Source organism: Barbus barbus, assembly GCF_936440315.1.
Source record: "Barbus barbus genome assembly, chromosome: 50".
NCBI lineage: Eukaryota > Metazoa > Chordata > Actinopteri > Cypriniformes > Cyprinidae > Barbus > Barbus barbus.
Window position 1 is genome coordinate 14308648 of NC_136728.1, and position 14432 is coordinate 14323079.

At 37.4% G+C, this 14432-nt stretch overlaps 2 protein-coding genes across 3 annotated transcripts in view; one reads left to right on the plus strand and one right to left on the minus strand.

Annotated features, from left to right (window-relative positions):
- ano10b (anoctamin 10b) lies at nucleotides 1-9431 on the plus strand. 2 transcript variants are annotated; one of them, XM_079414735.1, is made up of 14 exons: nucleotides 1-118; nucleotides 208-278; nucleotides 1509-1717; nucleotides 1789-1962; nucleotides 2661-2801; nucleotides 3404-3523; nucleotides 5115-5753; nucleotides 6406-6461; nucleotides 6670-6744; nucleotides 6826-6990; nucleotides 7073-7264; nucleotides 7347-7484; nucleotides 8037-8153; nucleotides 8521-9431. In XM_079414735.1, exons 3-14 carry the CDS (start codon nucleotides 1516-1518, stop codon nucleotides 8566-8568), a joined length of 2067 nt encoding a protein of 688 aa, XP_079270861.1. In that variant the 5' UTR covers nucleotides 1-118; nucleotides 208-278; nucleotides 1509-1515; the 3' UTR covers nucleotides 8569-9431. The 2 variants fall into 2 exon arrangements, with proteins under 2 accessions (XP_079270861.1, XP_079270862.1); XM_079414736.1 differs by having other exon boundaries at nucleotides 116-278.
- The window catches only part of snrkb (SNF related kinase b), a 26099-nt gene continuing 20896 nt past the window's right edge, over nucleotides 9230-14432 (minus strand). The window contains exons 4-6 of the mRNA XM_079414734.1: nucleotides 12986-13198; nucleotides 12759-12875; nucleotides 9230-12623 (exon numbers count right to left, since the gene is read on the minus strand). Coding sequence (XP_079270860.1) covers nucleotides 11441-12623; nucleotides 12759-12875; nucleotides 12986-13198 — 1513 coding nt within the window. The 3' untranslated portion in view covers nucleotides 9230-11440. The remainder of the gene's footprint in view (nucleotides 12624-12758; nucleotides 12876-12985; nucleotides 13199-14432) is intronic.

Below are 14432 nucleotides of genomic sequence, written 5' to 3' on the forward strand. Positions count from 1 at the left end.
ATCCACCATCAGAAAAAATTAAAATGTCCTTCCACACCCTAAAGGCTGGGAGGAGAGACGTTCAACTGCATTCCTCTTCTCTCCTAGTAAACCAGCGAATGGATTGGCTCTGAACAGGGTTAGTGTGGGGAACAACCCATTCTAGAAGTGTGCCGTACAGTCTGACTTTCAGTTTTTCACACTTTCACACTTATTTGTTTCAAACAGCACACTGGAGGGGGAGTGAACATCAACAAAACTCAAGCGCTCCGACAGAAGAAGGTCCCTGGCTTTGACAGGTAGCCTGCAGAACCTTTTCCTTTCCATCTACAGTATTTCTCTTGCGTTCTGTAACTCGCTCACTTCCTGTTTATGTTTTAGTTTCACTCTCATTTGAGTTTAAGGTACAACTTTAGTCATTTTTGGCATTGTAAACAAAGCCTGTGATCTTGCTTTCAGTCTTCAATGCTATGTTTCTCTTAAGTGCCTGAAGCACTCTGCTTTAGCTGGAATGATGTAGTTCAGTACTTGATGTTTGTGTGGATACTGTAAAAGGGTGTTTTGTTTGGTATGAGCTTGTCTATTGTCTTTCAAACAGCCAGGTATCTGATAACTCACTCACATGTTTGCATTTATAGGAGGTGATTTGAATGAACTGTTGATGTGTGTTTTGTTTCCATTCGCTTCTTTATTTGTTTCGGACTTTAATCTTGCGGGTCAGTTGTAAAAAATTGTTTATTTCTTTATAGACCCTCTTTATAGGCTCTTTCCACAAATTGCTTAATATGTTTTTGAAATATTACAGGCACAAATCTTGTTTTTTTGTAATCAACAAAAACAAGTTCACTATTATTTAACATAAAATTAACCTAGCATGAAAAGTAGTTCATGCAAATGTCAGCATCGCCCTTAAAATGATGATTTTGGCCTAAGAGGTCTTGACCATTTCAGCTGTCTAACAATTAAAATAATATATATATATATATATATATATATAAACTTTTTTTCACATTATTGTATCAATATTGACTGCATTGTCAAACAAAGTATTAAAATTTGTTTTACTAAAATTTTTTATGTTTTTATTTTATGAATTTGAAATATAAAAAGGTTTCCTTTTCATATAAAATATAAATGTAAATATGATACATTTATATTTCTCATATAAATGTATTATATTTCTCAACAACAGCAAAAATAAATAAATGACAACAAAATACTTTAATATTATAATATTTAGTTATAAATAAGTAAATAATAATTCAAATAATAAATACAGTTTTAGCCCATTTTGTACCTGACTCTCGGAAAGTGCAGACTATTAACAAAAAAATATATATTTAAATTTAATAATACTACTAATAATACATTTTACATTAATAATAAATACTGAAATAATAATTAAAAATAAAGTTTCAGGCCCTGTTTTGCACCTGACTCTTGAAAACTATTAAGAAATACGTATATAGCAAAATGAAGAACACAGTAAAATAAATATACATACTGTCTCATGGGTTACAATTCCACAGGGACACCATGACGTCCCAGAAGGAACCTCAAGAGGGACTTTCAGCCCCGGCCAAGGTGACAGGACCCAGCTCCTGGTCCCGGGTCAGCTGCCCCTGCTGTATCTCCAGCCACATAGAGCCTTTGGTTCTGATCCAGCTGACTGAGAACATCCAGCCCATCACCAAACAGTGGATCATGTCTGTGATATCTGCACCTGTGAAGGCTGGAGGTAAGAGCACTAAAATGAATAGTAGTAGTAATATTAAATAAACTTTTAAAACTCATTATCCTGTGTTTTAGGAGCTCAACTGTTAGTTCACCCCGGTGAGGACATGAAAGGGGACATGATAGTTGTGGCAGCTCCTCGCTGTACCCTTCTCCAAGTGACTGAGGACCTGGGCCTCTGCAAAACCTACCAGGATGGAAACATGACAGCCTTCTCCTTTGAGGACCGTGACAACTTTTGTAACATTGGTGAATATTTGATAAATAAAATGGTAACACTTTATAATAACTTTCATTAATAAATCTTTAACAAACATTATATAATGTTTAACTAATCATTACTTAATATATATATTCACATATCTAAATATGAGCTAATGTGCTTGTTAATGTTAACTAATGTTAAAGTGTCATTAAACTTCAGTTCACATATTAGCTCATGCTGATTTTGCACATCTTATATCAATTATTAATTATTTGTTAATATTTTTATCTAAAGTGGAAACTACTCATTAATTGTAAATGTTTATAAACATTTACTGATCATTAGTTCCTTTATGAGCAGTCATTCCGATGGCAAAAAGTGTCCCAAATACTGAAATTGACACCTATTTTCACATCTTTACAAATCATTTATTAATCATTTGTTCATGTTTTTGCAGTACCCGATCTAAAGTAGAGACTATTCATCATTTGTAAGCATTTTAATTTACACAAAACATTAATTATTAGGTAATGTTTAATACATTTATTAGTAAACATTAACAAGCACATTATTTCACGTTTCTAAATATGTGAATATATATTAACTTTATGATTCATTAAGCATTACATAATGTTTGTTAATGATTGATGAATGAAAGTTATTCTATGTGTTAGCATGTAAACGTGAGCATCCGGCTAATTTTATTAGCTTAAAATTCACTGTTATTTGACTGTTTCTGCAGACAACATGCAGCAGTTCCTGACGCTGGCCGAGAGGCAGTACATCATCAAACATGAACTGGATTCCATGAGAGCCATGGAGGACCAGCGTATCCCAGGAATCCCAGCACCCAAAGGGAAGCTGAAAGCCAGAGAGAGCATCTGTGAGTAATCTGTATGTAGACTTATTTGACTGGACTGACAAAATTAATAACTTTTTTGCATCAAATGTGATCAAAATGTAAAGATAATTCTATTTATTTTCAACTGGCTATTTTCAAATTAGCATACTATCATACAATTTTTGCAGCTTGCAGTATGCACATTTTCTTCATGCATTGGAAATGTTATTGAACAGTGAAGGTACTGTACTTATAAACTGACCTTGTAAAATAGCAGACATTATACAGTGCATTCTGCTCAGTATGCAGTAAACAGTATGCTAGTACACTATTTATAGCATGCAGTTCCATGAGTAGCCAATAGGCTCCGCTCTCCTCTCTCTCTGAACTGCTTAGTCACTGCATGCCACCTAGACTCTCAATGATATATCCATAGTTGAAACCTAATATGATAATGACCTGTCCCTCTATGTCTATCTATCTATCTATCTATCTATCTATCTATCTATCTATCTATCTATCTATCTATCTATCTATCTATCTATCTATCTATCTATCTGTCTGTCTGTCTGTCTGTCTGTCTGTCTGTCTGTCTGTCTGTCTGTCTGTCTCTCTCTCTCTCTCTCTCTCTCTCTCTGGTGCAGTACAGAAGCTGGAGAAAGCAGGCGTGATCCGTAACATCACCCCTCTTCATGAGCAGAAGCTGCTGTCGGTTCTGGGGAAGCAGTGGTACTCTCACAAGAGTCTGTGGGGGCAGCCTTTAGGTACAAACAAACACATTCATATCACATAACTAAACATGCCTCCCCATCAGGTTTTAAATTATACACAATTATCTTTTGCTCAGGACCATTTAATTCATATTAGTGCCATCATGGAGGGACTAATAAAACTTTATGAAGTCATTTGACTAGAACTCATAAATGTGTTATAAATTTAATTTCGCTGTGTGAAGCTACCAATTCTGTACACCTGTTTTTTTTAAGGCACATATATATATCCTATACAAAATCTTTTAGCCGATTGTTCAGGACGACATATGCCGGTGGTACCAATAGTTTAGTTTTCTTAGGGGAAAAAATCACTCCTAACTAATGCTGTAAAATATACAGGGAACCCTCTCGTTTGGTAAATAATAGGGATGCACCGATACCACTTTTTCCAGTACTCGTCCGATACGATACGTTTATTTTTGGTACTTGCCGATACCGAGTACCGATACTGATATTTTCATTGCATTTGTACATTTTTAAAATATTGGGTATAGAAACCAAAAGAGTATGTATAATGTTAATTGGTTAACTTCATTTATCAAATAAATACAGTCAAACCAAATGTCGTGTATGCTTAAGGTTGAAAATAAATGATGGTTTATAGTGAATACCCCTATAAATTGTCCTATATTTACGATTTAGTTTTAAGCCAAATGATGCGTGTGCCAAGTGAGCGATCATCAATAAAGATCACACAACAGAAGTGCGCGCACGCTTTCTCTCTCTCTCCCTCCCTCCCTCCCTACCGTTAAGTAACTCGTGTATTGTTTTACTTACTTGTTTTTGACATATCCGACCGAACTACAAACTATCCAGTGATGTCTGTGAGAAAGGGATATTCACTCGACGAGCTCGCGCATCTGCGCCTCCACGTGATCAATCCACTCAGTGTGCTTTGCTTAGCCCATCAGCTCGCTCACATCAGCTATACAAGCATCAATACTGAATGTTTAACATTAATTTCATTGCATTCATATACTTCGTAGACATCCTTAATCTCTAATTACTCCATTCTGCTGTCTCTTGTTCTGTTGTCTGTATTTCTTTGTCTGAATATGACACTGACTTATCACATGCTGTGTGGTAACGGCGTTTGGTATCGGGGCATTTTAACGAGTATGAGTACAGGAGCTTAGTATCGGTATCGGTGCATCCCTAATATTTTATGTTATGATGCAAGGAACTTAAGAAATATATGAAACATATTCTTACTTTAATATATATATATCCCCACAAAAATTAAATCCCTGACAAACTGAAACATTTCCTTACTTTCATATTTTTTTATCTGTACTATATTTTTATATGATAAGAAATCAGGTAACAATATAACATAAAATATGTTATAACTATAAAAACAATAGGTAGGTAGATAGATAGATAGATAGATAGATAGATAGATAGATAGATAGATAGATAGATAGATAGATAGAGTTTGCATATAGCCTATAAATAATATATATAAAAATGTATATTATAATAAAAAATATGTATATTAAAATATAATAACTACATATAATATAGTTTGTATTTTATTAAAATTATTTTATTGTTATAACTCTATCATTCTTTCTCTTTACAGACTCCATCCATGCTTATTTTGGTGGCACTATAGCCTATTATTTCAGCTTCCTGGACTTCTACACTTTGTCATTGTTTCCTCCAGCCATCCTAGGCCTCTTCATCACGTTTTTCCTCCCCAGCGCAAACTTCTCCAGTGGAAATAAAACAGAGAGCGTGCCGGAATCACCGAAGGACGACAATGACCAGCCTTCAGTCAGCTCCTATATGGTGCAGGCAGTCTTCAGCATGCTGTGGTCCACGGTATTCATGGAGCTGTGGAAGAGGAGGAGCGCAGCTTTATCCTATCGCTGGGGCACTTTCAATTTAGCTGAACAATTTCAAGAGCCCCGACCAGGTTTCCATGGAGAACTCGGCACCAATCCAGTCACGGGCAGACTGGAGCCGCTGTTTCCCGATTGGAAGAGGAGGCTTAGGATAGGTCTGGTGTCATTGCCTGTGGTCGGGGTGTTTTTGGGTCTGGTGGTCATGGGGATGGCAGGTTTCTACTTCTTTGAGCGCCTGGTCTCAAACTGGCACAAAACATCTGGATCATACTTCACAGCAGCCTTTCTATATCTCCCTTCTATAGCCCATATTGTCTACACTAATGCGCTGGGGAATATATATCGCAACGTGGCCTTGCAGCTAACAGAAGCAGGTTAGAAAAAGATCAGGCAAAAGAACCTGATTATAATGTTGAGAGATGCAAAACTACTCAATACTATTTGTCAAAAAGCTAGGGCATATAATGAAAGCATAATTTTAATTGAGTTTTGCTCAATTCAATTAATGTTAATTTAAATTGTTTATTTAAATTCTTACTATAATTATATATAATATAAAAAAATATTAGACCTAATTATAATGTAAATATGATATACTAATAATATAATCTTTTCATATAAAGTATTCTGTAAAGAAAAAAATATCGATATATTTTTAAAATAAAATAGTAAAAATATACATAGAATATCAAAATAATAGAATATATTTTTGTAGAAATAATTAAAATGCACATTGCATTGAGATATTCAGATCAACTATTGCTTATATATATAATATTCAATAATTACAATTGTTTGACAATTCTATTAAATAATTTATTTAAAATACATTATATATTTAATTTATTATTATTTTTAAATATTTATAATTATTTATAATAATAATTAAATACATGTAGAAATAAGAAAACACACACACACACACACACACATATATATATATATATATATATATATATATATATATATATTTATGTGTGTGTGTGTTATACAATATTAAATATAGCTACCTCTTTTGTCTTTCAGAAAATCATAGGGAGGAATCCTCTTTTGATTATCATCATACCACCAAAGTCCTTGTGGTGAGTTTAATAATTGTATACATAGCCATATGTTGTTTTTTTCCCCCACCACCCCTTATAAATAACCTGTCAGAGTGTGCTTCATAGCATGTGTTTTACCTCAAAGATCTCAAGCGTATTTTAAATGCTGATAACTGTATATGTCTAGACAAATATGTTCTGCAGGACTGTGTAATACTAAATGAATGCGCCTCTCTCTCTCATTCAGTTCACCTTTTTCAATAACTTTGCTGTGCTGTTCCACATTGCCTTCTTCAAGGAGGACATGCCTCTTCTACGCAAGGTGGGAATTTCCTCAGAAACCGTTCTCACATATAATCCTAAGATTTATATCTCAACACAATATCCGTGATCTCCTCCCCAGAGGCTTTCCTCTCTTCTGATCGTGACTCAAGTGGTGAATCAGTTCACTGAGGTGGTGGTTCCTTTCCTCGTGGACCGTTTCATCACATCTGCAGACAGGAACCTGAAGGAAGATGATCCAGAGGTGGACCATCTCCAGGCTCAGGGCAGTCTGCCGATTTTCCCAGTGAGTATCAATCAAATAAGCTTAAATATCAAGAATACAAGAATAATATTTTCCTTAAATTCTCAACCTTGTTCCTCTTCAGGGCCTGTTTGCTGAGTACATCGAGCTGCTTGTTCAGTTTGGCTACTTGAGCCTTTTCTCTTGTGTTTATCCTCTTACTGCCCCTCTGTTACTGCTCAACAACCTCACAGAGATCCGCACAGACGCCTACAAGCTCTGCAAGCTCTTCAACAAGCCCTTTTCCGCCCCTGTGGCCAACATGGGCGTATGGCAGGTCAGATTGTGATCTGTCCTGTATATATGGATGTTTGCTTTATTATACTGAGTTCTAATATGTGTCTTTGTATTTTTTTTAGACAGCGTTTGAGGTGCTGAGTTTCATCTCGGTTATGTCTAACTGTTGGCTGCTGCTTCTGTCGCCACATGTGAAGGAACTCACAGAGGACGCCGGTCTCAGCAGCAGCAAAGTTCTCATCATTGCTGTCATTGTGGAGGTTAGAGAGGATTTTGGTACAGCCTTAAAAAAATATGTGTTCAAAAATGAGAAGAGTAACCACAAGTTTAAAAAAAGAACAAAGAAGTTTAAATTTTGCTGTGACAAAAAGGTCAAGATTTTCTTTTTATGTACCACAGATTTGGAAGAAAATGAGGATTAAAAAAATGAAAATTGTAATTTTGGTGAACTATCCCTTTAAATCAATGTGACTAATGGTGTATTCAAGTCCTTTTGGAAAGATTGTGTTTGAACACAAATGAATACCACCACAAAGTTGTAATTACAAGCAAGATTGTTGCTGTTTTTGTTTTGGTAAATGTATCACTGTCAGTCCCCATGCTCACAAAATGCTAATGCTAAGCTGTTCTGAAAAAGGTACATCACCATCTTGCTCCAACCAAAGTGTTTTGAATGCACCTAACATTGTAATTACATCTTCCCAACTCATAATATGACTTGTACTAGCATTTATCTGAAGTGAATTAGCTGGCTGCTCTGTTTGTGAATAAATATTGTGGCTTAATTGTTTCTCATGCTGGTTTTTCTCTAGCATGCCCTGATCATGGTGAAGATGATTTTGGCCTTCATGATCCCTGATGAACCGGATTGGGTCCGAATCAAGAGAGAACAAATTGAGTATCACTCCATGCAAGCGTTTAAAAAACAGGTAACTTTAGCTACTAATGTTAACTGTTAGCATTTTGCACTCTAGTATTTAGTTTAACAAGCTGTATTACATTTAAAGTCTATCTATATACAAAGGCGAGACAAAAAGTGTAGCAGTAACCATTATGCTAGTTTTAGCTGCAAGAGCAGCCATAAAGAAATGGCCTGTCATTTTTAGCTATTTTCCAACATTGATAATAATGCTGACAGAATGTAATGTTTTTATTACTTTATTAATTTAATCTAATTTCTTATCATAGACTAAAGGCCTCATGTGATTAACCAACAAATTATTTTAAATCTAATGTAGGTTATGGACTGTTTACATAACCGGAAATGTCATTAAATATAATATTTCTGTCTCACAGAGGATCATGTGCTCTCGTGTGGTGGATAAAGTCCCATTAAAGGCCTAAATGGAAGAGTAACCAAAGACTATTTCCATAAAGACAATCACAAGAAGGGCGGTGCTTGGCTGTAAAGTCATATTTAGCTTGCTAATATACCATACGGCACAGTGTACCAAAGATAGTTTTTATAGTTTACAGGGTGTTTCAGCCCAAGTTAATAATTGTTTGCGTCAGTGGTACCTTTTTGAAAACTACTGAAAAGAGATTATTAAAGTCAAGGACGACAAAATTATGATAGTGGGTAAACATGGTGACGTATTGTGCTGTATTAATTATTTTAAAACAAAAGTTCACCACAATCACAATGGAACAGCTAATTTAAAAAAAAAAATGTTGCTGTTGTTTTGTTTGTATATTTGTTTTACATTTTTTTGTTGAAATATTGTGATGATTTTAACTTTTTGTCCTCAGTTGCATTTCTACATTTCATCAAAAGTGATCGTATTATTACAGCTGATTTTGCTGTATGAATAACCACCCAACGCTTGCTTCACTTAATATGTTATGTAAATGTTAAGTGATGTAAGTGGCCTTGAAGAAACTGAAAATAAATATTCTACAAATGGCTTTAAACTGAGAAAACCACATCATACAATAAACAGCCATACATGAAGATCACTGTGGTTTAGTGCTCTAATTCTAATTAAAAAAATAGGACAACACAAGTGGCAGTTTAATCAGTTTTAATAAATAAATATAAAAATAAATTAATCTCATTGAGACAGTCATAGTTTTAGTAAGGGTCAATGGGACTATAGACAAACCCAAATCCGACTTTCGTTGTAAAGTGATTACAGATGCTTTGAAGGATGGAGACCCATGTCAAATGAGAAACATCAAAATAAGAAGAAAATAAAATGCTGATTACGAAAATATAGTGCATGTCTGGTTTTACGTATATATCACTCTGCCCTCTGATTGGTCCAGAAGGTTGTACTTACAAATCATCCTAGGCCAGGGTGGCTGTTCCTTGATTAAACATAGAATGGGAATGAAAATTCAAATCTCAGAAGTTATGGATATGTAATGTGTCTATATAGGCCTATATTTCTTGCCATCTCTCCCTAATGCACCTCTTACATGATCTATTCTTTGTTGATTTGGTCAAGCTTATCTGTGGTCCAAGATTTCGCAAACAAAAATAAGTGTATTTGACATTTGCACTTTCATTGGCTACAGTATGTGACCAAAAAAAATAATTCACCGGTGACAAGTGCACTACGTATAGCGCAGAAAATTACGAACATGTGAAGTGACTGAATAGCTTTGACGTCCTTTAGAGTACCAAAGTAAAAGTAACCACAGTCACATTTGCTATCTAAAAGATTCTGTGATGTGTTTAGGCTGTTTAGGAAGTAAAACAACAGTAACCGCTAGCTTCACTCATGCCATTGCAACATACGAAGGCTGGATTTTGTCAAATGTACATTTTAAGCTAGGCTCAGCTACGCTAGTTAACGTTACGTTAGCATACCGCTCTTCAAATGTATTTACAACTATGACACAAGAAACTATATGACCTTTTTGTCAGTCACCAAACTAGTGTCATCAAACGGCTACGTTCACTGAGTAAGATCAAAATGGAAGGGTTGAAATGTTTGGTATGTATATGGTGCAAGGGTCAAAATACAACATCATACCAATAGCATAATATGTCCAAAAGAATATATACACTGTACATGACTGGATATTTCAAACAGATTATCCCCTTACAGCATATGTTAAAGATGCACCCAGAGGCAGATGGATAAACAAAAATAGAATGTTATGTAATTAATCTCCCTATCATATCTCCTTATGTAAATAAAAAAAAGTGTCTTTGTCACCATCTTTCCAAAAAACCCTTGATAACTCTCTAATACTTGATAAAAGCTTCATAATATTTCCAAGAATTAGCAGTTTTAAAACAAACTCTAAAATATAGCTCCAGGAAGACCAGTCTTCTATTTTGTGTAATATTATGTTCATTTCACAAAAAGTCTCTCTTCATAAATTCTCAGAATAATCTCTGTTTGAGCCCTCTTCTTGTTTTTTTTGAAAATATACAGATATACTTAGCATCTTTCCCTGGTCAGTCCCCTGCTCTCAAAATGCTATATGCTAAGCTATTTTGATTTAGCATGCTCTCATAACCATGCTCCCAAACTGTCACTGTTCACTGTATCAATGTGGCAAAGTGTCCTGCTTCCTTCCCCACTGCCTAAGGGTAAAGATGCTTGCAAACATGCTAGCATGAGACAGTGGTGTAGGAACAACAATGCCACAGCATGCAACTTCTTAAAAGTTCTGAGTAAAGACTGTTGCCTCACAGGTGCCTGCAAAAATAAGTCAAACGAAAACCAAAAACTTGTCAGGACTACTACACTGACTGGACAGGTAGTTCTTAAATCTAAACATCCACTGTTGTGATTGTTCATTGTCTGGGCTTGTGTTGGCTTATTATGTGTTGCTCTGAAGCATGGTCTTCACCCACTCGCTTAGTGATATGACTTGGTGGAACTCTTATTGTGGTAAAGATATTACAGTGCAAAATGACAAGTTATTGAATTAAAGCTCCTACGCTAGCAAGACATACAATATTTCTAATCAAAGTCTCTGAGATAGCACAGAATATAGTGAGCAGTGTCAGTAGATACAGGTGTTAGTATACACAGCATTGCCAAGAGGTTAACTGTTTTACAGGAAAGCAGCAAGGAATTCTGGGTTGGGAAAGAAAATAAAAATATACAATAAGTAGATTGTGTGGAAAAGCACCTCTGAGGTTACAGTATGAGGTGAGAACACACTTTTTCTTTTATTGTCTGAACAATTCCAGAGTTGTAGAGGTTGGAGGGTTTCGGTTGATATCAGTTTGTTCCTTGATCTTGGGATACAACCTCTACAACACATGGCAGCAGTTGTACTGTGCAAATGGGAGGAGCTTCTCTTTAGAGGTGGGCTGAATGTTGAAGGACAAGGCTTTTTCACAGAGCGGGAACTGCAGCAGGCGTTCTCGCAAGTTTACGTTCTTGACCTTGCTGGGATCAGCCCGGATAGCAGGGTCAGTATTTGTGTCCCTGGTTCCCTGGAGGCCATTTTGTGGTTTTGGTTGTACCTCTTCAGGCTTCTCGATTTCACCCACAGTCTTACGCATCTCCACCCCATCGGGACCCAGGTCCACACAGTGGTTCCTTGGCAGGGACCTCGGGGAACCACAAGGGGTTGACACCACACCAACTTCAAGCAGTCGAGATTTGGCTAGGGTGTTATTGTTGTTTTCTAGGGTGTCCTTTGAAGGTTCACGCTGTCCCCAGCAGCACTGCACAACATCTAGTCTGGGAGGTGGTGGAGGTCCATCTATATTTGGAGCTTGAATCTGTTCTCCTTCTTGCTCATCCAAAGACAAACTAGGGTGGGTGAAAACACCCTTGTCCCTTCCTCTACCTGGTTGCTCTGTGTGGTTTACCTCTTCCACATGGGCTTCAGTGTTTGGGGGCATCTGTCCTTGATGTTCCATGGTGCCAGAAGTGTTAGACACTGAATCCGAAGGCTTCTTCTGCTCTTCTGTGATTTCCGACCCTTCCTCAAGTTCCTCCTCCTCAGCCAGAGTTTCACAGTTTCCCATCACTTTACAAGACGGCCTCCCTGTTCTCCTCTGAGTCTCTGATTGCAATAAAGTTGTAGAAGGTTTCAACGAGAGATCCGTTGAAAGAAGAGGATCCGGTTTACCTGGTACCACCTCAAGCTTCGTCTCATCCCTGTTCTGCTCATTTTCATCATCCTCATCCTCTTCTTCCTCACAGATCTGCTGTAAGGCTCCAAGGCTCTTGACAGTAGGTTGGTCCGGAGGTAGAGAGCGCAGACCGAGGCTCAAGCAGGGAGCCGTGCTGCAAAAGTCACTGAAGGAGTTGTCATGACGGTTGGGTTTGGGAGCCAGCAGGTCCCCAGATTCACTCACACCACGCCGGACATAGCTGGAAGACAGAGAACCGAGAGGTGCTAAGGGACCTAGAGGGGTTCCTCTTAGCGTATCAGTCCGGGGAATTTGGCTCACCAAGTCCAGAGGTTCTGACATGGGTCTCCTGTAACAACAGTAACCAGTATTAGGAACCTATGTACCGAGGGTTATGTGGTAAGATTATCTCTACCACCTAAGAAGATAAAACACCTTCAGATTCAAAATGATCTATGATACATTTAAGAATACTGGGACTTACTGTGTATGTCTTTGTTCAGGAGAGAGACTTGACTGCTCTTGCTTTTCTCGAAGGAGTCGTTCTCCCAGCAAGTAGTACGTGGCTGTGATGTGGTTATATCTGTCAGCCTCCAATGCTCTATCACAAAATATGCATTTGTATTAACAACTTACATAATGCAAATCTGAAGAGGCCAAGCTACTCTGAGACCAAAGGAAAATATCCAAGAAAAATAAAGAGATACCCACTCCTGGATGGCATCTCGGTCAGCAATGCTGCCACCGGTCATGGCCTGCAATATGAACTCGTGCTCCTCGGGTAACAAATTGCGGTGGGAGGTGAGCGGGGCGGCTGTGTACCCGGCAGGCGAAGGGTCAACACCCTGCAACCAAGAGTGGCCCTCGATCTCTGTCAGAGATGCTCGTTTAGCCGGATCCCTCTGCAGCATACGTGAAATCAAACTGATAGGAAAAAGGGAAAATGAGAGGGAGAGAATAATGAGAGACTGTTATTCTTTTTTTTACCAGAGCAGAACGAGAACATCAGACATGACCTTCTGTCGGGGGAAAAAGAAATAAGAAATATCCCATCATTCACAAATAGGCTTTATTTTGTCACCCTTCATCACTCTTGCCTCCATCTCACTTCATTTCGGTCTCACTCTAGTTGCAATTTTCATACTTTCCTTTTCTAGCAATCTTAATAAATATTCTCTGCCTAGATGACAGGCGATGATTGCACAGGCGCATCTTGCCATCAGAGGAGACAGAATGAAAAGGAAGTGCTTATCTTTCTGCTGATTAATATTCATGAGCACCTGCAGAGAATTGGTGCTTCAGTGAGGCGAACAGAAAGAATACGCAATTGGTTGGAACTCTTGAGATCCAAGCTTGTGTGTGTGTATGTGTGAATGCACTGCACCCAGCTTGTTTATTCAAGGCATTTGAGTGTTTTATTTCACTGCGGTACTGGCACACATTTCTCACACAGATGACCAGCAGGGGGAGATGTTTTCCCTTTCGAAGTGTGTTTTTTAAGGTCTCTTTAGTATTTGTGTTTATAATCCCACATGCTCCATCGCCCTTGAACATCAGCAGAGTCTCTTGGGGTGTTTAACCTCAAGACCTTAAATAGCCGTGAGGAAGGGCGGGAAAAAAGATGAACAGCAAGTTGAAAGTCTGCCTGAAGACACAAGTGTTCTCCACTAAGAAAACCCTTCCCATTAAAGGAAGCTTTTGATTGTGGTGGAGATCATGTGACCCAGTCACTATGTTTGGTTGTGCAGCCAAGCCCAGATGTCTAACACACACTCGTACACACACTCTTGCACAATTGACTGATTCAGACCTAAACTCAAGCCTGAGAGCTGTTGCTTAGGGGATGTTCTGACTACAAATAGCCTGGACTAAACCCAGTTAAAAATAACTTCACTCTGACAAAAGGCAGCCTTGTGCAAAAATCTGGTCACTATAGAGCTGCGGGGAACACACTTAAAAGCAGGCTTGTGCACCATTGAGAAGTGAACTGAGAATGTTTTGTATGTTATAATTAAAGTTTACATACAAATGGAATTACAAGAAATTTGTGTTTTTAGTAACACATTTAATTATTTTTTTCAGCATGAATGACAATGATGGAATAAAATGCATTTAATAAATGTTTTCGGTGGACTGTAGTAAATTAAAGTATATACCA

What these genes read in the sequence shown, in the direction of transcription:
- ano10b (XM_079414735.1), top strand. Translation starts at nt 1,516, where the DNA reads ATGACGTCCCAGAAGGAACCTCAAGAGGGACTTTCAGCCCCGGCCAAG. An exon ending in ACATGCCTCTTCTACGCAAG is followed by an intron (nt 6,745 to 6,825) that starts GTGGGAATTTCC and finishes TCTCCTCCCCAG; the next exon opens with AGGCTTTCCTCTCTTCTGAT. An exon ending in CCAACATGGGCGTATGGCAG is followed by an intron (nt 7,265 to 7,346) that starts GTCAGATTGTGA and finishes TATTTTTTTTAG; the next exon opens with ACAGCGTTTGAGGTGCTGAG.